The following is a 25315-nucleotide window of genomic DNA, read 5'->3' as shown; positions in this document are numbered from 1 at the left end:
AGATGTGTTAATTATTACTATTGTTTCTGTATGGCTTTACGAATTTTTCTACTCATGGAATTTTTTTTTCCATTCCTGGAAAATTCAAAATGTACCAGAAATAAGCAATTTTAAATAAACTTAAAATGTTCTCACACTTCTTACCAATGCCAGAAAATATTGAACGGTCACTCCAACTCCTTCCCCAGTCTTTTCCATTTGCATTAGCATCTCCAGTGTCTTGACCCCAAGCAGATGGCTCATTTTTCCTCTTGCCTGCAGAAGCAGGTGAAACAGAGTTCCACTTCTCCTCACCTGCACTGATCTGTGAGGAGAGTTTTACAGACTTCTCATTCCAGCCTCCTCCATTTACAGTGAGGTTTTCGTTCATACCTGAAGAAACTTAAAGAAAAGAAAAGAAGATTAAAAACTGATATGTGACTCCTTATTAAAACTGGGATATTATTAAATTTCTGTGATTGCTTGGTTTGTATTTATCACTCATTTTCTCCCCTACTGTCTTCTAAATAGCTTGAGCTTCAAAGATAAAAATGAAGACTTTTAAAGGGGAAATGACCACCACGGATGACTTTTAGTTTAAAAACTAAGAGGAGGCTTGAACTTTATATATTAATAATGTTTTCAACAGCAGAATGACTTGCTCAAAGAAAGTATAAAAGAGCAAACGGGGAAACAACACATATTCTGGTATACTTGGTATACTCACCCACTAAACATATGAAGATTTCTCCTTAGTTATTATGTTCTTTCTTTAAATATTTACACACACACACACACACACACACACACACACACACACACAATGTATAAGGCAGTGATTCTAAAACCTGGCTGCACATTAAAATCAATTGAAAATTTTCTTAAAAGTAGACAACGGAGCCTCAACCCAGACTAATTAAAATCAGAATCTCGAGGGGTGCGTGCCTGGTTGGCTCAGGTCAGTGAAAAATGTGACTCTTAATCTTGAGGTGGTAAGTTTGAGCCCCACATTTGGCATAGATTACTTAAGAAAATAAAAAAAATCAGGGGCGCCTGGGTGACTCAGTCGGTTGGGCGTCCGACTTCGGCTCAGATCGTGATCTCCTGGTTTGTGGGTTCGAGCCCTGCGTCAGGCTCTGTGCTGACAGCTCAGAGCCTGGAGCCTGCTTGGGGTTCTGTGTCTCCCTCTCTCTCTGCCCCTCCCTCACTCATGCTCTCACTCTCTCAATAATATAGTAAACATTAAAAAAAAAATTTTTTTAAAAAGAAAAAAAATCAAATCAAATCAGAAGCTCTATGGGTGAAGCCCAGGCATCAGTATGTATGTGTGTATATATGTACGCACGCACATGTTGTGCGTGTTTTTCTAAGCTTCCTAAATGACTGTAACGTGTAGCCAGGATTGAGAATCATGGGAATGAAGGAAGCTGACAGAGTTAAAACAAGCCTGAAATAAGGTGCTTTTTCATTTCTGAATTTATAGTATACTACAACACTTTTAGTTTTTAGGTAAGATATACTACTCTACTTAATTCAATCTTTATCATAAACGAGTACATAAAATATATTTTCTAATTGTGGAGCACTGGGTAACTTCAGACTGTAGTCCATTTATTGTAAAATATTTAATATTGTTAAAGAAGCAGTTTAAACGATGATAGGTATTAAGGTTTTTTCCTTAATAAACAGGGGTAAAGTCTTTTATCCCATATATTAAAACCAAGTCCTCCCCCCCCACTCAAAATCCTTCTTTTCTCTATTGACTTACACAATGCAAACAAGAATAAAAACTGCATATAAGCTATTACTAAAAGATTGCTTTTACATATGGGGGAGAGGGAGAAACAACTAGAACATACCAAAGCCTGTTAGAAGTGGGAATGATTTTTCTTTTTATCCATTTTCCAAAATGTCTGGATTGTGATTATATTACTTTAGTAATTAAAAATCATTTCTAAGCCTTTTTTTTCCTTCTGTATCATTCATGTGAGGAAAGAGACATGTATATAAGTTTCTATTTTGATGGGCCTTCAATTTAAGTTACATGTAATTTCTCTCACCCTGAAGTGTAGAATCTCCTTTTCCAGACTTAAAGTTGCTAACTTGAACATTTAGATGAGAATCACCTGGTTGAAATAGAAATAAAATTTATTTAATACTAAACAGGCCACTATGCACATTAAATTAGGAGTTAACACACAATTTAATTTTCACTTATTTTTAATAAATTGCTTCAAGTACTAAATTCTTACACTGGAAAAGAGTCAGTTTTACCCACAACATACATGACATGTCCTTAGGGAACTGAGTTCTTTAGTTAACATATTCTTAGTCAACTAAAATGGCAATATAGGACCTGGAAAATTGCTCAAATATATGGAAAGTCTGCTGTTCAATAATGGTTATCAAGATTCTTTTCAGCAGAACTGGAGAACTGGGCTCTGTAATTGGATTCAACTTTGCCACCTCTCAACAATACCAGCTGCCTTTTCAATAATCCTGGAAGCAAACACATCCAACTTAAAAACACTGCCAGTATTTGGGACCAGGACTTAGGAAATATGGCAAGAGGGGCGAATACATGTTACAACAAAGATACTATTTCTCGGACACTAAAAAGCAGAATGATCACAATGTATTAAAAAACTAGCATGACACAGGATTGTGCAGCAAGGAAGGCATGCACAAGACAGCGAAAAGGGGTCACCAACAGAAGTGCTAAAGCATGGCTAATATGGGATAGTGAAAATGCATAAATAGACATTGTTGCTACACCAAAGCGATAAATTCCAGCAGGTCATCAAGCAAAAAAGTAAAAGGCTGAGAAAGTGGTCTAGGGACAAATGTGGGGTAGGGAGGCAATTAATAAAAAGGTGAAGGAAGAAAAGTCAATGCCCAAGTTGAACAGTATCACTCTGCAGACTGATGTTTCCAGGGTAAAATGATGGCAATGTAAAGAGCTACTAAGAAGCCATCAATATTGGATAGTCTGAGCATTTGAAATACTTGGGAAGACCATTAGCTCCACAACCTCTGAAGTTCCAGTCCAGCTTTATCAAACACCAAAGCATTCTCAAAAAGTTGGGGTGATAAGAAGTCCAAGACAGAGCCTGCACTATCCAGAACATGCTAGTTTCATCTTGGAATGCAAGCATCCAACATGCAGAATGGTGACAAACAATTCCACTTAAATGTCTTGTCCACTATAAAAATGGAGATGTAAGAGAGCTGGGGCAAAGCATTGCACACAAGGAAAAAGGCAACATCATTTTCTCATGTGACTCAAGGCAGAAAGGCAATTTTAATTTAAAAAGCCATTCATTAGGCGGTATGTAATGAGTAACACTGCTGGTTATCAGGTAAACCGATACATGGTCCACAATGCTCTCACGAAGAAGGGTATATCAGCACAATGATGTAAGCTGTTCAAAATAGTCAAATTTTTGACGTAATGATATTTTGTACATCTGATTAAAAGGAGCTGGATTTGATGTATGACTCTTATGTTCCACTAATATACCTTTATTCTTCTTGGAACCAACAGGAAATGATGCGGTTGTAAGTTGCTCGGTGGTAACTGTGATGGTATTTTCTATCCCAGGGATAGTTGAATCCAATGAACCAGAATCAGTCTGCACCTTATCACGTTTACGCTGCTGTCGTTTCTCTCTGTGACTAATTTTAGTTTCCCAGGCTCCTGACATAGCCCCAGAGAAAAAAGTGTTATTCAGTAAAGGGGAAGAAAAAAGTTGCAGGTTTTTTTTGGGGGGGGTGGGGGGGGGGTGGGGCACACAAAATATCATGATAGTAAACTAAAAACCAAGTGTACTGATGATATTAACTTATCCTAAGAATTTACTCGAATCTCAGTATGTTGTTTCAGGCAGCTAACTGCCATTATTATTTATTCTGCTAATTTTTATCAACTCTGTCCTCTATGATTTATAAAAAAATGATAAATATATGTTATCTTATATATATTTTTTATCCTGCCAGACAGAATGGATAGGAGAGTATTATAAATAAGTACTAATAAATGGATTTATTTGTTGATGACAATAAAGGGCTTACTCAAGAATTTTGTACACAACCTTTTAGGGATAGTGTATTTAAGAATAGGGAAAAAATTAAAACCATAGTTCTAAGAAACAAAGACAAAACAATCGCTCAACATATTGAGCTAGACCCTCAATTTGAAGATGGTTCCCTTCAGGAAACGCACTTAAATTAAAAAAAAAGTGTTTTGTAACAATGTCACAAATCTGTACATTAAAATCTGTAGTTACTAAAAAGAAAAGCTAGATACAAGATTAAGCAACACAAATGCAGCTTTTATATAATCCACCTTGGTAAAAAAGGATTAAAAATGTTTCTATAGTCCTTTCACTTGCTCAAGTACCTTCATCAACTTCCTTTCCATCATGGCGTGAACTGTTTTGCACTGCTTTAGCATCTGACTTTGATTTCTTCTTATTTTTCTTTGACTGAAAGCAAAATAGAATGTTACTTAATATTTCACTGTTTTTGAAAAGGTAGGAGTCAGTAAAATACATAATGAAATGTATGATGCTGACAACCAAAAAAATTTAATGTTTGATAAAAGAAATTAACATTAAATGGCAATAATAATAGGAGGGTACAATTTATTGAGTGGTTACTACATGCTAAGTACTTTGCACTGATTTTCTTCTTTATTCCCTAAAAAAACTCATTAGGGAAGGTATTATTCCCATTTTAGAGATGAGGAAACGCAGACTTAGAGATGTTAAATATGAAATTGGTTATCTAGGGTCACATTAAGTTAGTAAGTGGTAGAGTCAAATTAGGAAACAGGTCTATCTGGCTTCAAAGTCTGTGCCCTTAAAAACATGCTATCCTAACTTCCATCACAAATAAGGCAGTGTAATATGGTGTTTTCAGAGCAATAAAATTAAAAAAATATTGCTAGCGTTGAGAAAGAAAATGATGCACTGATTAGTGGCTTTTGGATTTTATAAAGCAGATTGCTGGAATACCCTGCTGTATAACAAATTAGAGAGTCAACCAGACAAAGCAGTTAATATTTTGTCAGTTTCAAAGCAATGCGAAAATACCTAGGATTTGCATATGGTAGGTATTTAGTAATTCATTAAAAAAAAAATACCTACACACATACAAGATGTGGGTTATTTTGAAACAGCCTTCCAATTCCATTCTGTTAATATTATTTTCTCCTCTCAGAAGCTGCTCATTAAAACTTGGTAAAGCCACGATTTCTATATTTAGATTAGTGCTTCCAAGAAAGTACTAATATTCATCAAATATTGATTTTACTTATAATCTATATTCACTCTTTTAACTGAGATTGGCTATGTATATCTTATTATCTTCAAGTTAAGTTTACCACCAGAAAAAAGATTATATCTTGATACTAAGTTTTTTTTTCTTTATGGGTAAAGCAGTAAATGATAGTTTGAGTAAGCAATAAATGACAGCTCTTAAGAGTGATTAAAAATTCTTTGACCGGGGCGCCTGGGTGGCTCAGTCGGTTAAGCGGCCGACTTCAGCTCAGGTCATGATCTCGCGGTCCGGGAGTTCAAGCCCCGCGTCGGGCTCTGTGCTGACAGCTCGGAGCCTGGAGCCCGTTTCAGATTCTGTGTCTCCCTCTCTCTGACCCTCCCCCGTTCATGCTCTGTCTCTCTCTGTCTCAAAAATAAATAAACGTTGAAAAAAACAATTCTTAAAAAAAAAAAAAAAAAAAAAATTCTTTGACAACAAGAGTATATAAGCAACTATTCACAACAAACTTTTTATGTTCCCTGTAGTTGATCTGTACTTGTTTTTTTCCATGTTCTCATTAACATGTATCATGTTTCATGTACTGCTTTATGACATCTACCAAACCAGGTCATATCTACTTCACAAAAATTGAGGTATCATCTACATACCATAATATTTATCCTCTTTAAAGTGTACAGTTTGGTGGATTTTAGTAGATTCAAGGTCGTACAACTGTCACCATTTTCTAATTCCAGAACACTCTCATCATCCCAAAGAAGAAACGTGGTACCAATGACCAGTCAGTGTCCCTACCACCTTTTTCCCACTAGCATCTACTACCAATCTACTTTCTATCGACTGTCTGTCTCTCACACCCACTCAAGATAACACATTGAGCATTTTTCAGTTATAGCCTAAAGTAGAGGTCAGCTAACTTTTTCTATAAGGTATCAAGTAATAACTATTTTAGGCTTTCCAGGGCACATATAGTTCTATACATAGTGATCTTACAACCCTGCTGCTGTAGCATGAAAGTAGCCATATACAATATGTAACTGAATGGCTGTGACTGTGTTTCCACACAATTTTATTTACCAAAATAGGCCTCTGGCTGATCTGGGGGACCAGAGTTTGCCCATCCCTGGTCTACAGCAGCACTGTACAATAGAATATAATACAAGCCATGTTTGTAATTTAAAGTTTTCTAGCATACAGATGTCAAAAAGATGAAAGAAAGAGGTCACATTAATTTTAATATATGTTAACTCAACATACCCCAAATACATTTCAAAAGGTAATGAATATAAAAAGTTATTAATAGTATGAGAAGGAACGCTAAGTAGCCATTAAGTAGCTACCACATTGGACCGTACAAACCTACAGGAACTAACTAAAGTTAAGTACCTCCATTTTACAGATAAGAAAACTGAGGCCATAAGAGATTATATAAATTGCTTAAGACAATAGGGTTATTAAGTGGTAAATCCAGAACTAAAATTCAGTTCTGACTCTAGATCCTGCCCTCACAAATACTCTGCTATCCTGTCACTCTACACTGAACTCTAAATACAAATTTAATCATGTATTACTTATGTGATTTTGGGCTAAGTGCCTCTAAATCCCTTTCCCCAACTGCCATTTGGGACAAAAATTCCTAACCTCATATGAGGTTCCTTTTTTTTTTTTTAATGTTTATTTATTTATTTTTGAAGGAGAGAGAGACAGAGCATGAGCACGTGAGGGGCAGAGAGAGAAGGAGACACAGAATCTGAAGCAGGCTCCAGGCTCTGAGATGTCAGCACAGAGCCTGATGCGGGGCGCAAACCCACCCACGTGCAGTAAGATCGTGACCTGAGCCAAAGCCAGCCGCCCAAACGAGAGCCACCCAGGTGCCCCCACATAAGGTTCTTTTAAAGATTAAAGAAGATGTGAAAGCAGACTAACTACAAAATAGTATACATAAGCATATATAAGACTTTAAAGGAGAGAAAGTATGAAAAAAGGAGAGAAGTTATATTCACACTGAAATATACTATGATTCGTCACTAAAATGAAATCTGCAGAAAAATAAGACAGACTACCTTGATTTAGGCTTAGGTCTTGTTTGATTTTAGTTAAGTAACTAACCAAAGAATAATGCTTACCCAGACAAGACTTAGTAACGTATTTATAAAAAGCTTTAACACAAATATGCATTCATGCTACTATTTGCCTTAGCCGTCCTACTGACGTAAACATCTTACTTGTGGGCAGCTCCACTACAGTGAACACTTTTGAAGGAAAATGCAAATACAAAGTGCCAGCTCCTCTGTTACCACGTTCTTCCCTCCTATTCTTTCTCAGCCTCTACCATGGAGCTAGTTAACCTCTCCTAACGGCTGTCATGCAATCAAGATTTATTAAATCCCTACGATATGCTAGACATACACTCCCAAGATTGTTTCTTTGTAAATTTTATACACACCCTCCTGACAGTGTATATACATTTGTAAAACAACTATTTTTTAGTGACAGCAATATGACTGAACATGCTTCATTATTTTTGAATAAGCTTCTAAATTCATGTATTTTGATACTTTAATACTTTTAATAACTATCATACTTGACAAAAGTATAGAGATTCACTTAAACGAAGGCCATGCTTGTCAAAACATGACACTAATTTTTCAACCTCATCCTCTAAGTATGCAAAGGTTTTTGTGGAAATCTAACTAGTAAAAGTTAATCTTCCTCAACACCAGCGGTTCCTGCAATCGAATCTGATGGGTTTTTTACTTTGGTATTTTTAACAAATGGATCCACTAAAAAGACTTAAAAAAAGTTTGTTTTTGTTTTAACTGGTTATATCACTATCACTTATATAGATCTTCCTAATTAACCCAGTCAGGTTTCAAAATAATTCTATGAGGCAGATGTTATTACTTCCACTTTACAGATGAGAAAAGAAGGCACAGAATGATTAACTAACCAACCCCAAGATCACCTAATTATTAAGTGTCAGAGCTGGGATTTGATAAGCATGCTCCAAAATCTGGGCTGCTATGCTTCTGTTAGGAAACTGCTCCCAAGCTGTTAAATTGTGCAGATATAAGAATTTTCACAAGTAACAGACAAATTATTTTATTTTAGAAACAGAGAGAGCATGAGCGAGGGAGAGGGGCACAGAGAGAGGGAGAGTCTCAAGCAGGCTGCAGGCTCCAGGCTCAGTGTGGAGCTCAACGTGGGGCTTCATCCCACAACCCTGGGATCTAACCTAAAGGTTGGAAATGGATGCTATGATACTTTTAGTCCGCAGGTAAGTGGCTAGTGTGTAAGATTTCCCCCTAACTCATGGCAGTAACTATTCTGTTTTCTGAGACTTTTGTTCTATTTCCATTGGGTCAAAATTTTTCTTTTTTGTGATGGTGACAGTGATTTTAAAAATGTACATACCTGACAAAATTAAAAGCGGTCAGTGAAGTTTTCATCATTTTGAAAACTAAGCAATTGCCGCTTGAAAAGTCTGAAAACTACTGCTTTAGGATCAATTTCATCCACCTTTTGCCTAAACAAATATGGTAAGTCCCTATTTTATACTGCTCCACATTCAGCACTATTTATTTTTCTCACTTGTCTCAAACATATAGATGAACAAGGCATAAATGGCAAAGGATGGATGATCCAAAGAACATATTATTTACATTTCTCTGAACTATCTATACCAACAGTTCTTAATCTTGGTAACTTGGTGACACGATGTAAGGATGAGATTAATTACAAAAAGTGTCACAAACCTTTTTAAAAGTAGGGAAAGTTCCAGCAGATTTTCCTGCTTTTCGGGGTGGTGGTGGTGGTGGTGGTATAATTTAAACTACAGCCAAGATTTTTCCACCCACTACTAGTCTGATACATTTCCCTGAATGCAAGGAAGGAGTAGGATTGTAGATGAAGGGAAGTACCCACAACCTGTACTTTACCTTTCTCCTTACCCTGGTTAGTTAGATTTTCTTTCACTGCACTTACCACCACCTACCACTAGAGAATATATTTGCTTTATTTTAGTCATCCCTTTTCCCATTTTATCCTGTTTTATCAATCGTTAATATTCCTAGTGCCTAGAATAATACACCTTGCAGACAGCAGTTATTTGGTTAATCAGTAAAAGAGCCTAAAAATAAATTGCATTATATATGGCCCTGTCTGCCCAACTCTCATTGCCCCCAAAATAAAACCTCTGAGCTACTCTATTTGTATACTTGAACACTCATGAGAGCCATTAAATTATTTAAATACACTTGGTGTGAGCTCACGAATTATGGTACACCACACAAGCGGCATGACAACCAACCCAGAATCTTAAAAAAAATTTACAAGAAACCTTTCTTAAGAACTTTATCTAGTCCCAAACTCTTTCCCAGACATGGTTTTCAAATTTCCAACAGCTTAATAAATTAATTCCACTTGGAGACTCCATTTATTACCTCAATCTTAGCATGTTTAAAACCAAATTCATTTTCTCACTCTATTTCAATCTCCTCTTGCCACTCCCACTTGCCTCATTCAACTACAGCATCATGGGAAAATGATGGGCTAGAGGAGAAGTCCTGGTTCTGGTCTCCTTTCTGCTATTTGTCAGGAGTTTAGACAGAAAAGTCTAGGGGGCAAAAATGAGGTTTCTCTCGTAAGATATTCCCTCTTTGATGGAAACTACTGTGTTTACCTTCAAAGGGGGCACTGAAACTACTAATTCTTGGATGGAACCCAAGAATCATGAAGCTATAGATTCTATGGCACAAGGAGCCCAAAAGGTCAAGAGTCCAAGACCTACACAATCAGATTCAAAGCATTCCAGATAATGAAATATTTTAATGAATCCAAAAGATTGTATTACAAGTTTAAAAGAGGGGTTCAGCAAAAAAAAAAAAAGAGCCAGACAATAAATATTTTATGCTTTGCAGACTATAAGGTCTCTATTGCAACCACTCAACTTTGCTGTTGTAATATAAATGCAGCCACAGACAATAAATAAGTGTGGCTGCATTCCAATAAACTTTCAAAAAATAGGCAGAGAGCTAGATATGGCCAATGGTCATGGTTTGCCAATCCCCGATTTTAGACTATTGTTTCTAAGACGTATTATGGAAGGTAAAACACAAATGCATGTAAATTCACTGGGCACGCAGTGTTCTGTTTTGCTAAGAGCTACTACACCTTACAGTTGTTTAAAATCTATGATGCCTTGGAATAAGTTTGTCTATGGTCTTCTAAACACTGATCACTCCTACTCCACAAACGTCTTGGTGATAGGATACTCTTAAAACAGACCAAAGATATCAAAGAGCCTTTGTTTACATGGGTTGTATCTACTGGTATCTAACATACTATAAATTTAAACTAAGATATTATTTAATATATTAATTTCAAAATAATAGACTAATTACATACTGTATAATTACACCTATATAAATAACTGTATTTTCCAAAACAAACAAATAAACATTTTAGTGAGCAGCATGGTTGGTATGTTCTACAGTTTGCAAACATCTTTAATATCTGGCTTCATAAAAGATAGCTGGATTCGCATACCTCCTTTTGCATTTAATTTTACTGTGGTACGTTATTTAAAGCATGTGAAGAAAATCTGACTACATACACATAGATATATAATTGGAAAAAGGATTTTTAAGACTTTTTTTTGTGGGAGAGTGCAAATGGGGAAGGGGCAGAGAGAGGGGACAGAGGATTTGAAGCCAGCTCCTCGCTGACAGGCTGACAGCAGTGAGCCTGATGTGGGGGTTCGAACTCACGAACCATGAGACCATGACCTGAGCTGAAGTTGGACACTCAAACCAACTGAGCCACCCAGGTGCCCTGGATTTTTTTTTTTTTTTTTTTTTTTTTGAGAGACAGAGTGTGCATGAGAGCGGGGAGAGTGGCAGAGGGGTAGGTGGGGGGTGGGGGGGATGGGAGGGAGAGAGGGAGAGAGAGGGAGGAAGAGGAAGAGAGAGAGAGAATGAATCTCAAGCAGGCTCCACACCCAGCATGGATACCACGACCCTGGGATCATAACCTGAGCCGAAATCAAGAGTTGGATGATCAACTGACTCAGCCACCGAGGTGCCCCAGGTAAAAGGATTGGTTTTTATTTTTTTAATGTTTATTTATTTTTGAGAGAGAGAGAGAGAGAGACAGAGCGAGAGAGAGAGAGCGGGGGAGGGTCAGAGAGAGAGGGAGACACAGAATCTGAAACAGGCTCCAGGCTCTGAGCTTCCAGCACAGAGACCAACGCAGGGCTCGAACTCACAAACTGCGAGATCATGACCTGAGCCAAAGTCGGACACTTAACCGACTGAGCCAACTAGGCGCCCTTAAAAGGATCGTTTTAATAGTTTTGTTGTTGTTGTTTTTTGCTTTTTCAGCTAATTGTGATATCCTTTGACATTACACCAAAGGTTAGTGGTTGACAGGGGCTGGGACTAAGAAGAAACGGAGAAAATGGGGAGTTACTGGTAGTGGGCAGAGGAAAATGTTCAAAAACTAGACTATGGCGAGAGCCGTACAACTCTGCAATACAACTAAAATCATACACTTATATGAAATAAATTTTGTGGTATATCTCAAAATAAAGCTGCTTTACAAAAAAGAAAGAAAACCAATGAGTGTAGACTTAAAGAGGGTGAGGGGTAGGAACAGAGACCTGAATCACAGGCAGGACCTTTAGGTTATGTTCAAGGTTGTAGAGTAAGAGCAATGGGAAGTCACAAGGGACTTTAGGTAGAGGCAGGGGAAAGTATTATGCTGAAACTTGTCAAGTGGTAGTTTCTTAAAAATTGTTGCAACATGGAATCTGAAAGTGCATCAATGAACTTTCCACACTCTATTGGTCTACCTTGTGCATTTAATGAAACTTTCACAGTTGTCTGATTTTGTAACATGCAAGTACTGGTCACTTGGAAAATACTGGTTCAGTGAGTTACACACATCTTCTAAAATGTTAAAACATTCCATTGTATACAGTATTTATAATAATCCCATTTGTTAATATCACAACTGATCTCATCAGAAATTCTTTAAGCACAGGGATGCTGTCAAGCTAATGGTGGCAGATACAAATTTTCCAGATTTCTAATTTTCACTCAGAAACAAATCATTATATCATTTGCAACAAATACTAAGTATTCTTTTCCTTGAAGTGACAGGATCATTTTAATTATTTTTGAGAAAATGTCTGCAAATACCCAGGTCTAAATAACCACTGGTATCTATCAGCTGTTCTTTCACGTAAAAACAGTAACTAGTCTAGGTTGCAACTCAATTACACAAATGTTTTTCCTCGAGACAACCACTGTTCTTCAGTACACAGCATAGTGTAGGTATACTTCCTATTTCATCATGCAAAATAATTAAAAAGCATGTGTTCAGAGGTCAAGATTTAATAAAATTAATAATGATCATTTTTATAGCTTCATTAAGAATACTCTTAAGTGAAACTAGCTTTTTTTTTTTTTTTTAACTATGAGTGGATTGCATAAAGAATACAGTTACTAGTAGTTTGGTGTCTCTGTCACGATTTGTGCTCGGAAGCCAGCAGTTTTACTTGCTACTGCTTTTGCACCATTAGTGCAACTATCAACACGGTGAAGAAGGCAAATGTCCTAATTATTATAAAAACAGTTTCATCTCCCAGGGCCCAACAAAAGGGTCCCTGGGACCCCATCCCAAGGGTCCACAAACCACACTTGGAGAACAGCTGCCTCCGTGAAATTGAGGGAGCATTATTTACTAGGTATGTGATGCTGGGCAATCCACTAAACTCTTTTTAATGAGCTGTATTTAAAAAAAAATGATAGTACCCCTCTCCTTCCTCAACGAAGACTTAGTCAACAGGGTCAAAAGAGGTGAAAATATTTTGTATTATGTAGCAACATAAAAAATGTAAGAGCTTATTAATACTAAAAATGAATGATATTTCAGTAGGACACCATTGACTTCATTCTGAACATAAACATAAATTTGATTGTGACCAAATTTTATACATTTTGGTTTTTGTTGTTTCTCGAACAATCTTTACACTTCTATCTTAATTCAGATCCTCATAATCACTGATATAAGCCTGACCTGTTAATCATAAACGCTGCTGCCAGCTAAACATATCTATTTTTATCATACCCCACCCCCACCTTGACCAGTCAAACTTATCGAGAGCTTTCCATTAAGAATATCTTCTTTTGTTTCAGCTGAATAATGTCTGATTGTGTCCATTTGTTTCTCTCTCACTTGCCAAAGCTGGCCTCCCCACTTCTACTTACTAAAATACCATCCCTAGCCTTAAGAGTCCAATTGTCAATTCTTTCTGGCCACCCAAATTGGATAATCTTACTCCTCTATCTGGCACTCAAAGTCTTGTTACCTGGTATCTTCTCCTGTGCTTGCCTTTCCTTAACTAGACTGCAGTCTTTCTGAGAGTAAGTACTTCTTCCATTCTTATTCTCTTCAGCATCCAATAGCACAATGCATTCAGCCAGCTAATGGTCCTAGGTCTACTCTACTAGAGACCAGTATCAATGAAGTATTGACCTTCACAGCCAAATAAAGACCTAGAAAACTATGGTAGTTTAACTTGCTTATAGACCCAAGATCTATAACTCTTGTCATACGTGGTTTTTAGACAATGTTTTACTTCTAAGGCTTATTACTCAAGTGACAGGGCAAGGTATTCAATATCACAGCTTAGAGTGCTTAGATGTGGCTCTGAGAGAAAAACAAACATACAATGATGCATATTAAGGTACATAAGTAGATCTAAGAGAAGCCTCTTTAGAAAGAAAGTAATAAAAAGCCTTAAAACACATATTTACAACATGCAAAAACAGTGCAATAGCACAAAAAATGAACTGAAATAAAGTCTTTTGGGCTAAACCAAGTTAAAAAGCATAAATTCAAGATGCAGACAGCAAAAAGAAACACCAGCCATGAGCTGTAGCATTTACTATTATGCAAAAAGCCTAACCAAGTAGACAGCAAACCAAAGGCAGAAGTTTTGTTCTGAAAAAGCAACAGCAACTGAAAGGAGGCAGTACTGTCAAGTGATTGAAAAACGCATAGGCTTTGGCACCGGAATGAGCTGGATTCAAATCCTAGCTCAGAAACTGTGCACTGAGTAAAACTGCAAAATCCCTCCATGCTGACAGTCCTTATTTGTACAATGGGGCTGTTACTACCTGCCTGCTAGAGTTTATGAAAGGATCAGAAATAATACACAGCAGTAAAAAGCACAGACTTTGAAGTCAGATGGGTCTGGGTTAGAACTGACTACATCTAATAGCTTAGATAACTTATGCCTCAGGTTTCTTATTTGTAAGATAGGTATAATACCACCTCCTCTGTGCTCTTATGAGGATAAATAAAATAACATGGATAAATATTCTATAAAGTCTTAAAAGTACACCCGATACGTACTTTGTCCCTACAAGATATATGTACATACATTCATACATTATACACACACCCCGCCTTGCATAGTGCCTGCCATTTTATAGATATTTAACAAATATCAATTATTGTAATTACTTCTTAACATAAGAAATTTCAGAATGATTATAAACTCTAAACTGTGGTTTTTTCATCTTCCTACACCCGATCTATATATGATTAACCAATCAGAGATGAATGGCAGTTCATCAATTATTCCAACTACAAATATTTCAGGATAATTCAGGGAGTGGAAAAAGGAACAAGTATAAAATGCTCACTAGTAGGAAGAAAATCCAGAAACAAGGAAATATTATAGGGAAGGAGTACAAATCCGTATCAGACATATAAACTATTCACACTTTAAATTTACAATCCTGAAATTGTATGCTTACTTGTTAATACAAGTTATTTCCTATTTATTTTTCTGCCAAAGGCAAAATCAGGCATAAATTTAACTTTTGCCCACAACTATCCTTCATTTTACGCCATCCTACCTGCAGCCATCTTGGCCCTAGACCAATTTTACTGGGTTACGGAGGAGAACTGATCTTGCCAATTCTTCAAAGACACTTTAAAAATTGTAAGCGTTAAGAAAGTGTAGCAACCATTTCATACTATTATTCTGTAGGACTGGAATTGTTGCATTCTGGTTTCTAGAAACCACTTATCTACCTTTCGTTATTTTTTGGTTTGTCTTTCTTTGTTAAAAAGGAGTTATGCATGCACAGGGTTTTAAAAAGGAAGTGGAAGAGCACAAGTATTAAATGTATCGAAAGGACTTAAATGAGAAGTTTCTCTCCCACAGCAGGACAACGCACTGTTAACAATTCCTTTTTACATTCTGCCTAAGTCAAATAAAAAATGGGTCAGTTCTAACACTGAAAACTGAATAAAACCCCAGGAATGTACCATTTATGGGGTATGACAGATTGTCTTATTTGAAAACTTAAGAGTGCACAGAACATTCTCTTTTGTTCAACAAACTCAAAATGTCTAATAAGTAGACAATTATGTCTCCATCAGAACAGAAATCTCTTTCAACACTTAATACCATCGAACAAGTTGGTAAGCTTTTTATGTCAGAAGTGTACTATTAACAAAGATAATACAATCCTGTTTTCAAATAAGAGGGTGTTACATACCTGCAACCTTACTCCTATAAAAGACACTCAAGTCATAAATAAAACTGTTTTGGTAAAGTGAATATTTAATACTGCCACAGCATGTTTAAAAATATTTGGTGATACATCCTTCCTTTTAAAAGTAAAAAAACAAAACAACTTACTTAAGCCTTTACCACCCATCTGCTATGATAAATTCATATTTTCAGTTGTCCTTAAATGGGGAAGTATACATACAATTTTGTGAAACAGAAAAACATCATTTTTATATGTCACTCTCTTTATTAAGAGACTTGCATGTAATTTCATATGTTCCCAAACTTACCTTTTCATTTTTTTTATCTGTCTCTAAGGGCTGCTTTGCTGTTATACTTCGAGGAGTTCGGACAACTTCCTCGTCAGCCACTTCAACCGTCCGTCCATTCGGCTGCACAGGTAACAAAAAGAATCTTGTTGTCAAACTGCTTGGAGGGTCAAATCAAAGATTTATACTCAAGAAACAGCATATACTACAATCAAATGCTACCCCCTGACCCACCTTTAATAGGTTTCTGTACAGCCATGTTGTAAGACTTGATGTGCTACTATCTCTAATAACTGTGTTTTGTAATATGATAATGAACCTATAAACAAAAGCCTGTACCACAAATAAATTTTCTGATCTCACCCAGGGTATCAGTTCCTCCAACAAAAACTCATGGAATGAAAGCAGGAATATGGGGAACTAAACTATATTTGCACGCTCACCACCAATTAGTAGTGTAATCTCAAAACGTTTCACTCATTATCTTTTGAGTCTTATTTCCACATATATAAAATTATAGATGTGGTCTATTTAAAAGTCAGTAAACTTTTTCGATAAAGGGACAGGAAATATTTTAGGCTTTGTGGGCCATATCATCTCTGCTGCAACTACAAAACAGTGCAATTTTGTACAAAAGCAGCCACAGATGAATAAATTGAGTGTGGCTGTATTCCAATGAAACTTTATTTGCAAAACACTAGTAGAGGGCCAGATTTGGTCCCTGGTCCATAATCTGTTGGCCTCTATATTAGATTATCTCTAATGCCTCTCGTACTTCTATTATCTAATGGCTCTATTGTTCTGGGATTAAGAAATTTACCAAGCCAGTGCTACAGCTTAAAAAGGTGACCTCAGCTTCAACACTCCGAAAATAAAAAGATATGAGTAAAATTAAGTTTGTGAATTCCAAGTCTGGGTTTTAATTAGAATCACTAGTTTTGGGGGTTAATCCTCCCCCCTTCCCCCCCCCCCCAAAAAAAACCACATTTCTATGTTCTATCACCAGAAATATATTTAGATTCAAGAGTTTGAAGAATGGAGTCCAGGTATCTGGTATTCTAACCTCTTCTCTCTGGGTCCTACTATTTCTTTTCACTTGCTTATTCTCATACTCCAATAATTCAATGAGTTAGTAAATCAATATACTAGTTTCAGTTGCCTTATTTCCAGTTCTTGCAGAACAGACTTCCACCAGATTACTCATTATAGCAGAACCATACTCCAGAAAACAATAGGATGCTCGAGTTTCTATAATGTGACTTTGCCAGAGTTTGTTCGAAATTATCAGGGATATACAGTTAGAGAAACAGACCATTAATATTCTAAAACCCGATTTGTAGGCTTTTCAAAGATTTATGGCAGAAAAGCCAAAACAAAAGCTGTCTTTTAGCTGACGAAAATCCTAATTAACCCCAATTTAATCTGCTGGCTCTTAAGCAATTTGTTAAACTCAGATGCCAAAACCAGGCCTCCTTGCTCTTGATTTGGTTTTCTTTCTCCTGTGCTGTTGTGTCACTTTCATGCTGCTTCCTCTCACCAGCTTCCCTGTGTATGTACATGTTGGGGGGGGGGGGGGGGTGGTACACAAAGAAGGGTAAGAAAACCCTGAAAGGAATCTGGACTTAGAGCAATAACCACATCAGGAATATAAAACCGTTTAATTCTACTTCCAAGATCAGCATCTCAATTGTCAGTTCTCGTATGTTAGTTCTTATTATCCTCTTCAGCCAAACCTTTTCTGATTTCCTGTGGTCTGCTTCAGCTTCACCCTCTCTATACAAGCCTTATGCCCCCTGAACGATCTTGCAGCTTCAATTTCAGTTTCCAGTCTCTAACTGGAAGCTCACAGGCTTACATTTCTGAAACTTCACTTAACTAATCCCTTCAGGAAACTTTCCATCACAGTCACTACTATAGCACTTCCATTTTATTCATGTAAATGACTACATGGAGTCATCTTAATTTATTAACTGCTAAAAGGTGAGGAATTAATTGGTCAAAAACTACAAAAAATTCAATGCAATTCCTTTGAGGCCAAACGCAAACACTGGTGATACAGCCTCCCAAATGAAAGATGAAACAATCTCCTTTTGAACAAATATAAACTCTGAAGTCCTCAATCCCGTGAGCTACAGCAGGAACACCGTTTCCATTTCACAGACTCTGAAATGACCGGCAAGCCAGAGGTGGTCCCACACTCCAACCTGTGCCATTTTTACTTCCTTCTTCGTAAGATGAATTTATGCAATTACTGTAACTGTAGCTGTTCCTTCGGTCTATGCAGATTTCTCAATGTTCCACTAACATTTGGGAGTCAGCAACAACCCTTCCTCAAAATGCCAGATAACATGAAACAATACTCCTCCTATCCCAACAGAACTCTTGGGCCCTATGAATAAAGGATACACAATGCCAGCTGTGCCTTTCCTACCCACCAGCAACACTCATCTGTCCTGCCACTAGCTGGTCAAGAAGGCCTTGTCCTGGAAAATCATTAACCACATTTAAATCAGCAAATCCAGAAATGGAGGCATATTACGTAAATCTGCTCACATGAAAGTAACTAAATGTAAGTAAGTAAGTTAATTAATTAAGTAAAGGGGTGCCTAAGTGGCTCAGTCGCTTGAGCCTCCGACTCTCGATTTCAGCTCAGGTCATGATCCCAGGGTTGTGAGACTGAGCCCCAAGTTGGGCTCCATGCTGAGCATGGAGCCTACTTGGGACTGTCTCTCTCCTTCTCTCTCTCCCCGCTCCACCTCTCCCCAACTTGTGCTTCCACTGTCTAAAAAAAAAGGAAAAAGAGAAAAAGAGGAAGAGAAAAAGAAAAAGCAACTAACTACAAACCAACACTTCAAATTCAACCTGACTGCCAACAGGGTTTTATCTTTTGTATCTTATACAAAAGGTATTATCTTTTCTCATCATGAAGCCTTAATATATACGTTTCCATAGATTAGCAATTATGTGGGCCTCTCATTGTAACCTAGTATAAAATTTTCTGGAAAACTTTGAGGTGTTTCCTTCCAGGGCCAACCAAAGTTAATTTCACATATAGAATATAAGCTATATTTTAAATTAGACAAGAACATCCTCCGAATTTGGTGAAAATCAACCAGAAACAGAAAAATGACATAATCATTTCTTAGATGGATGAACTCCTTATAGGCAATGCTATGTCTGCTTTATTATTATACATTCCCCAACTCCTACGCCACATCCTTTTAAAAACGTATTCATGAAAGAACATTGTGAGTGTGTGAGTGTGTGTGTGTGTGTGTGTGTGCGCGTGCGTGTGTGTGTTGGGAGGGGTGGCGATAAACCAAAATGAAGATACCTAGCTGACAATCAAGAAAATAAAATGCAAAAAGGAGACACACAGCAGGGGAGCAGGGTCTCTTATTGAATAATACCTGATTTTGGAGCATCTGGGTGGCTCAGTCAGTTGAGCTTCTGACTCTTGGTTTCAGTTCAGGGCGTGATCACATTGTCCCTGGGTTCGAGACCCGCATCGAGCTCCACACTGCCAGTGTGGAGCCTGTTTAGGATTCTCTCCCTCTCTGACTCACCTCTCTCTCTCAAAATGAACAAACAAACTTTAAAAAATGCCTGATTTAAAGGAAATATAATTTTCATGTTAGTCAACCCTTAAATTATTAATTTCATAAATGTTTATTAAGTACTTCAGGCACTGGGCTAGGGACCTCAGGAACAAGGACAAATGAAAGGAATTTGCCCTTGAGGAGTTTTGAGGTTCAGAATAAGCAGATATGCTTAATAACGGACATCTACTCCAAAGGAATCTACGTCTAAGATAACCATATGTAAAGTTTAACATTTGACTTCTAAAACGAAACCATTTAGAATCCCATTTTCACTTAGTTATGTGAATTTTATTTCTAGATAGAAAATATAAAAACCATGACTTCAAATTACTTGGAAACACCTTAAGAAACTAGAAGGGCAGCCTACCAACTACCAAAAAAATGGAAGATGAAGAGACCATGGACACTGGAACTGGACAAACCTGGGATTAAGACTCGACTTCTATATTTAATCACTGTGATTATAAGCATTTTCCTTGACTTAACCCTTTATTTCATCATTTGTAAATATAAAGAAAATATGTACTCATACAAGTTTCTTGTTAAAACGACAATAAATGAGAGAACATGGCTATAATGGCTCAAATCCTCATCTCCTTGTCCAGCTTTCAGGTCACAACTAGCAAGCCTACAACCAGCATTAAGTCCTGGTGGTCAAGAGGGTCAACAGACACTACATGCATCCATCAGGCCCAGTGCTCCAGACACAAATTCTTTTGGGGAGTTAACAGAATACAAATGGTAAGTAAACACAGCCTCTCAGAGGCTAGAAATAGTCCAGGCTTGCTGTCAAAGACAGCAATGTAGTATCTTTCTTTTTTAAAAAACTGCTTATAGTTTCACCATTTTCTAAGAAAAGAAAATTACATCATACTCACTTATGTTCATTCACTTACTATCCAGTAAGTGAACATAAGAGTAATACGTAAAACCCTTAAAACCTTGAGACAAAAACAAGTGAGACACAATCCCTGCCTTCAAGAAGCTCAGAACCTAGCAAAGGAAGAAGACACATATACAACAGCATACATTAAAATACACGACAAAAGGTATACTCTGCCCCTGTCTCCTAACCCCTCCAACCCTACTCGTAAAGGAAAAGAGTATGGGTTTTAAAGGCAAGCTGAAACCAGGGTTGAATTCCCCAATGTGTGTAATCCCAGAGAAGTTACTATTTCACCAGAGTTTCAATTTTCTTAGCTTAAAGTTATTCTGAACATACAGGAGGCATAAGTAGACATATTACACCCATCATAAAAAAAGATCAAGGGCAAAATGTTATGGAAATTCAAGGTGCATCATCTTTAGCTGACAAAGTGAAGACGGCCTGACACATAATTCCCAAGTATCTGCCGTGGGCCAAGCACCTTGCTAGATGCTTTACATGCATCATCTCATTTAGTGAACAAGACCTTGCCTTGGTCAGTATATTTTTAGTTTGAAGAGTTCTGATATAAATTCAAGATAGAACAATTTCTTGCCATTTATTTGAAAGTGTCTTTTTTCTGCCAAATGTGAATATGTCAAATATAAATATACTACAGCTTTAATTATAGTAATTTACTAACTTATTTTTAAATCCAACCCCAATTTTAAACTCTTAATAACTGAGAGTACAATCTCACAAATATGGCCTATGATTCAAATTTGCAAAATCATGCTATATATATCCTGAGCTATTTCCTTTAGTGTAAAGATCCTGTGCCTTCCAAGCAGCTAGCCAAAGACTCAACTCTCTTCAGGGATTCCGAACTATCAACTTGTTAACTGCACCAGGAATCCTCATGCTGTCAGCATGGAGCCCACTTCGGATGCTCTGTGCCCCTCCCCCACTCACGTGCTCACTCTCAGAAACATTAAAAAAAATTAAAAAATAAAATTAAAAAAATACTCTCAAAGCTTTCATAACCTTGAGAAGTAGTACATTAACCAATAATGTCAAAGTGCAAAAGAAACCTCAAGTGTTAAGAGGGTTTATTGCTGCTCTTAATATCTAAGATAAGCATAATTATTAAAGGTCTTCTCTGTTAGGACATTGGCAGAATACAACGACAAGATGAAAAAGTCCTGTCATTTAACCAAACAGAGCCAAATTTCTGGAGCTTTGGTAAGAGTCACTACAATTTTCAGCACAACCTTTTGATTGTATTTTTTTAATGATTATTTACTTATTTTTGAGAGAGACAGGGAGACAGTGAGCAAGTGAGCAAGGGAGGGGGGGCGGAGAGAGAGAATTCCAAGCAGGCTCCATGCTCGGTGCAGAGCCCAACGTGGGGCTTGAGCTCACGAACCTTGAGATCATGACCTGAGCCGAAATCAAGAGATGGACGCTCAACCGAATGAGCCACTTGGGTGCCCCCAAACTTTTGATTCTAAAAGTAAATTTTGAAAGAAATAAAGAGAGGGGCGCCTGGGTGGCTCAGTGGGTTAAGTGCCCATCAGCTAGTTCACGATCTCCTGGTTTGTGAGTTTGAGCCCCACGTGGGGCCCTGTGCTGACAGCTCAGAACCTGGAGCCTGCGTTGGATTGTGTGTCTCCCTCTCTCTCTGTCCCTCTCCTGCTCGTGCTCTCTTTCTCTCTCTCAAAAATAAATAAACCTTAAAGCAAATTAAAAAAAAAAAAGAAGAGAGCTGTAACTTACTGGGAAAATTGGAATTGTTCTCTGAATGCAATGTAATAGCCTTGAACATGCTATGAAAACCAGAGAGGTACACGGACATAACAGCAGAATTCATAGGCTACAAATTATCATACCATTTAGCCTTTGAAACTCCTTTGCTCTATGACCTCAAATAAGTTATTATAATCTATAAATCTCAAGATTCCATTTCTGTAAAATCAGCAATGTTTATCTAGAACTCAGGAGTTTTTAATCAAATGATTTTTCTTTTTATACTTATAACATGGGGAATAGTGATTTAAAGGTAAAAAGAAAATCCTGTTTGTAGGTAGCAAGCGATATAATTTACCTTTACTAATACCTGGGATAATACAGCAAAATTACTACTTAGAATAAAAGACATACTTCTTTTTTAATTTTTTTTTTTTTAACGCTTATTTATTTTTGAGACAGAGAGAGACAGAGCATGGATGGGGGAGGGTCAGAGAAAGAGGGAGACACAGAATCTGAAACAGGCTCCAGGCTCTGCACTGTCAGCATAGAGCCCGACGCGGGGCTCAAACTCACGGACGTGAGATCATGACCTGAGCCGAAGTCGGACGCTTAACCAACTGAGCCACCCAGGCACCCCTAAAAGACATACTTCTATTGGAATATCTTAACAGCTAAATTTACTTAGCCAAATAAATTATCCAATTAAACTATGAGGTATCATTATACTTTGTTCAGAACTGAGTTCGACAAATAATCATCAAAGGCACTTTACATGCCAGGCACTGTTTGCCATTGTATATATATCAAGACATACAACCTAGGGGCGCCTGGGTGGCTCAGTTGGTCAAGTGTCTGACTTCTGCTCAGGTCATGATCTGATGATTCATGAGTTCCAGCCCCATGTTGGGCTTTGTGCTGAGAGCTCAGAGCCTGGAGCCTGCTTCGAATTCCGTGTCTCCCTCTCTCTCTGCCCCTCCCCTGCTTGCTAGTGCACATGCGCTCACACTCTCTTGCTCTCTCAAAAATAAACATAAAAAAAAAAAAAGACTTACAACCTAGTGGAGGGAAAAGACCTCTGAAAAATAAATGGGTAAGTAATTTACAAACTGTGATAATTACAATAAATACATACAAAAAGTTGACGCAGAAGACAGAAGGGGATGCCTATTTCAACTAGGGTGACCAGTAAATAGTTTTCTAGGAAGATGAGGTTTTTTTTTTTTTTTTTTTAATGTTTATTTTTGACAGAGAGAGACAGACAGAGCATGAGTGGGGAAGGGGCAGAGAGCGAGGGAGACAAAGAATTCAAAGCAGGCTCCAGGCTCTGACTGTCAGCACATAGCCTCGTGTGGGGCTCAAATTCATGAACACTAAGATCATGACGTGAGCCAAAGTGGGATGCTTAATTGATTGAGCCACCCAGGCATCCCTAGGAAGGTGAGTTTTAAGGTAAGACCTACAGGCTGATTTGAACAGTAGGCAAAAGATTATCCCAGAAGTGCTAATAATAGTTCATGCAAAGGAACTGGGTTGTAAAAGAGTGAAGAACTGAAAAGAGATCACTATAGTTGGAGGTAATAAAGAGAGGAAATGAACTCAAAATCAGCCTAGAAAGAAAAGCAGGTGCTGGGCCACACAGGAAAGAGTTTAGATTTTAAATGCAAAAGCTACTGAAGTGTTGGTTTTAGACAAGTGTTGGCTTTAGGACTGGGGGGCAACGTGCAGAGGTTACTACTCTGTAAGTGAGCTAAGGGGCCAGATAGACATTAGAATGAGAGTAGTCAGACTGAATACACATCTTAGAGATAAAATTGATGGTACCTGCTGACGGATTAGATATGAGGTACGGAAGATACAAGGGGATGAGGAAAAAGGGAAGAATCAAGAACGACTCTTAGATTTTTGGACTGAATAACTGAATGGGTGGCAGTCATTTACCATTTACAGAAATGGGGAAGACCAGGAGAGAAAAGGGAATCATGAATTGTTTTGGAGATGTTAAAATTTGAGACAAATGTCAGATTTCCAATAGAAGAAATCAAGTATAAACCTAGACATGAGGTTCTGGAGATGAGAGGAATGGTCCAGTTACAGTTACAGACTAATATGAAGTTGATCCCCATTATTCAGGGATTCCATATTGGCAAGTTCACCTGCTCACTAAAATTAATTTCTAATCCCAAAATTAATACCTGAGGTACTCTCCTCATCACTCACAGACATGCACAGGGCTGGGGAAAAAATCTGAATTGCCCTTCAGGTACCTTCCCAGGCAATGTTCAGTTTTGTTTCAGGTATCATAAAAAATATAAAATAAAAATATAAAAGAGAGAGACTAACCCTAGCTGCAGAACTAGGGAAGGCTTCAGAGTAGAGACAGCACCATAGCTGGGCCTTGAAGGATAAGTAGAAATCATAGAGAGAAAGAAATAAAGGGCTTTTAATAGAACAAAATAGTTTGAATAAGAGACACTAAAGTCTAGCCAATGGTAATGTGTTTGGGATAATAGTTAAGAGATAAATCTAAGATGGGGGTTACATTATAAAGAGGTTTGAGTGCCATGTTGTAGACTGGGTTTTATTCAACATGTGATGAGAAAACTACTGACAAGACGCAAACATGAAAGTCATGGTCAGAGCTGGGCTTTAAAAGATTTAACTGGCATGAGTGGGTAGAAAGGATTGGCCACAGAGAGACTGGAAGCAGGAAAACCAGTTAGGATGGTATTAGTACAGTCTAAGCAAAAGGTAATAAAGTCCAAAAGTAGGGCAGTGGCAATGAAACTGGAACAGAAATAATGACTACGAAAAATGCTGCATACTATTAGAATGATTTATTGGCTATAGAATGACGGACCTTATAAAATTTTAGCCAGAAGAGGCAAACACAGCCATCTTCCACTGTAAAAATAAAAAGGTGGCTCACATGGCTGTTTACCAGGCATGAAGAATGGGAATGAGTGGTATAAATACTTTGGTAGGG

General features: G+C 37.5%; 1 protein-coding gene across 5 annotated transcripts in view; it reads right to left on the bottom strand.

Annotated features, from left to right (window-relative positions):
- Positions 1 to 25315, bottom strand: part of MTDH (metadherin) — a 57383-nt gene that overhangs the window by 27787 nt on the left and 4281 nt on the right. For 3 of the 5 annotated variants that reach the window (XM_060610986.3, XM_060610989.3, XM_060610987.3), the window contains exons 2-6: positions 16138 to 16239; positions 4379 to 4463; positions 3500 to 3676; positions 2040 to 2105; positions 145 to 381 (exon numbers count right to left, since the gene is read on the bottom strand). In XM_060610986.3, coding sequence (XP_060466969.1) covers positions 145 to 381; positions 2040 to 2105; positions 3500 to 3676; positions 4379 to 4463; positions 16138 to 16239 — 667 coding nt within the window. The remainder of the gene's footprint in view (positions 1 to 144; positions 382 to 2039; positions 2106 to 3499; positions 3677 to 4378; positions 4464 to 16137; positions 16240 to 25315) is intronic. The other 2 variants (XM_060610988.3, XM_060610990.3) reach the window with 1 other exon arrangement.

The sequence above is a fragment of the Panthera onca genome, chromosome F2 (genome assembly GCF_046562875.1).
Source record: "Panthera onca isolate mPanOnc1 chromosome F2, mPanOnc1 haplotype 2, whole genome shotgun sequence".
Taxonomy (NCBI): Eukaryota; Metazoa; Chordata; class Mammalia; order Carnivora; family Felidae; genus Panthera; species Panthera onca.
Note: the sequence above shows the minus strand (reverse complement) of the source record. Positions and strands in the feature narration are given on the sequence as shown.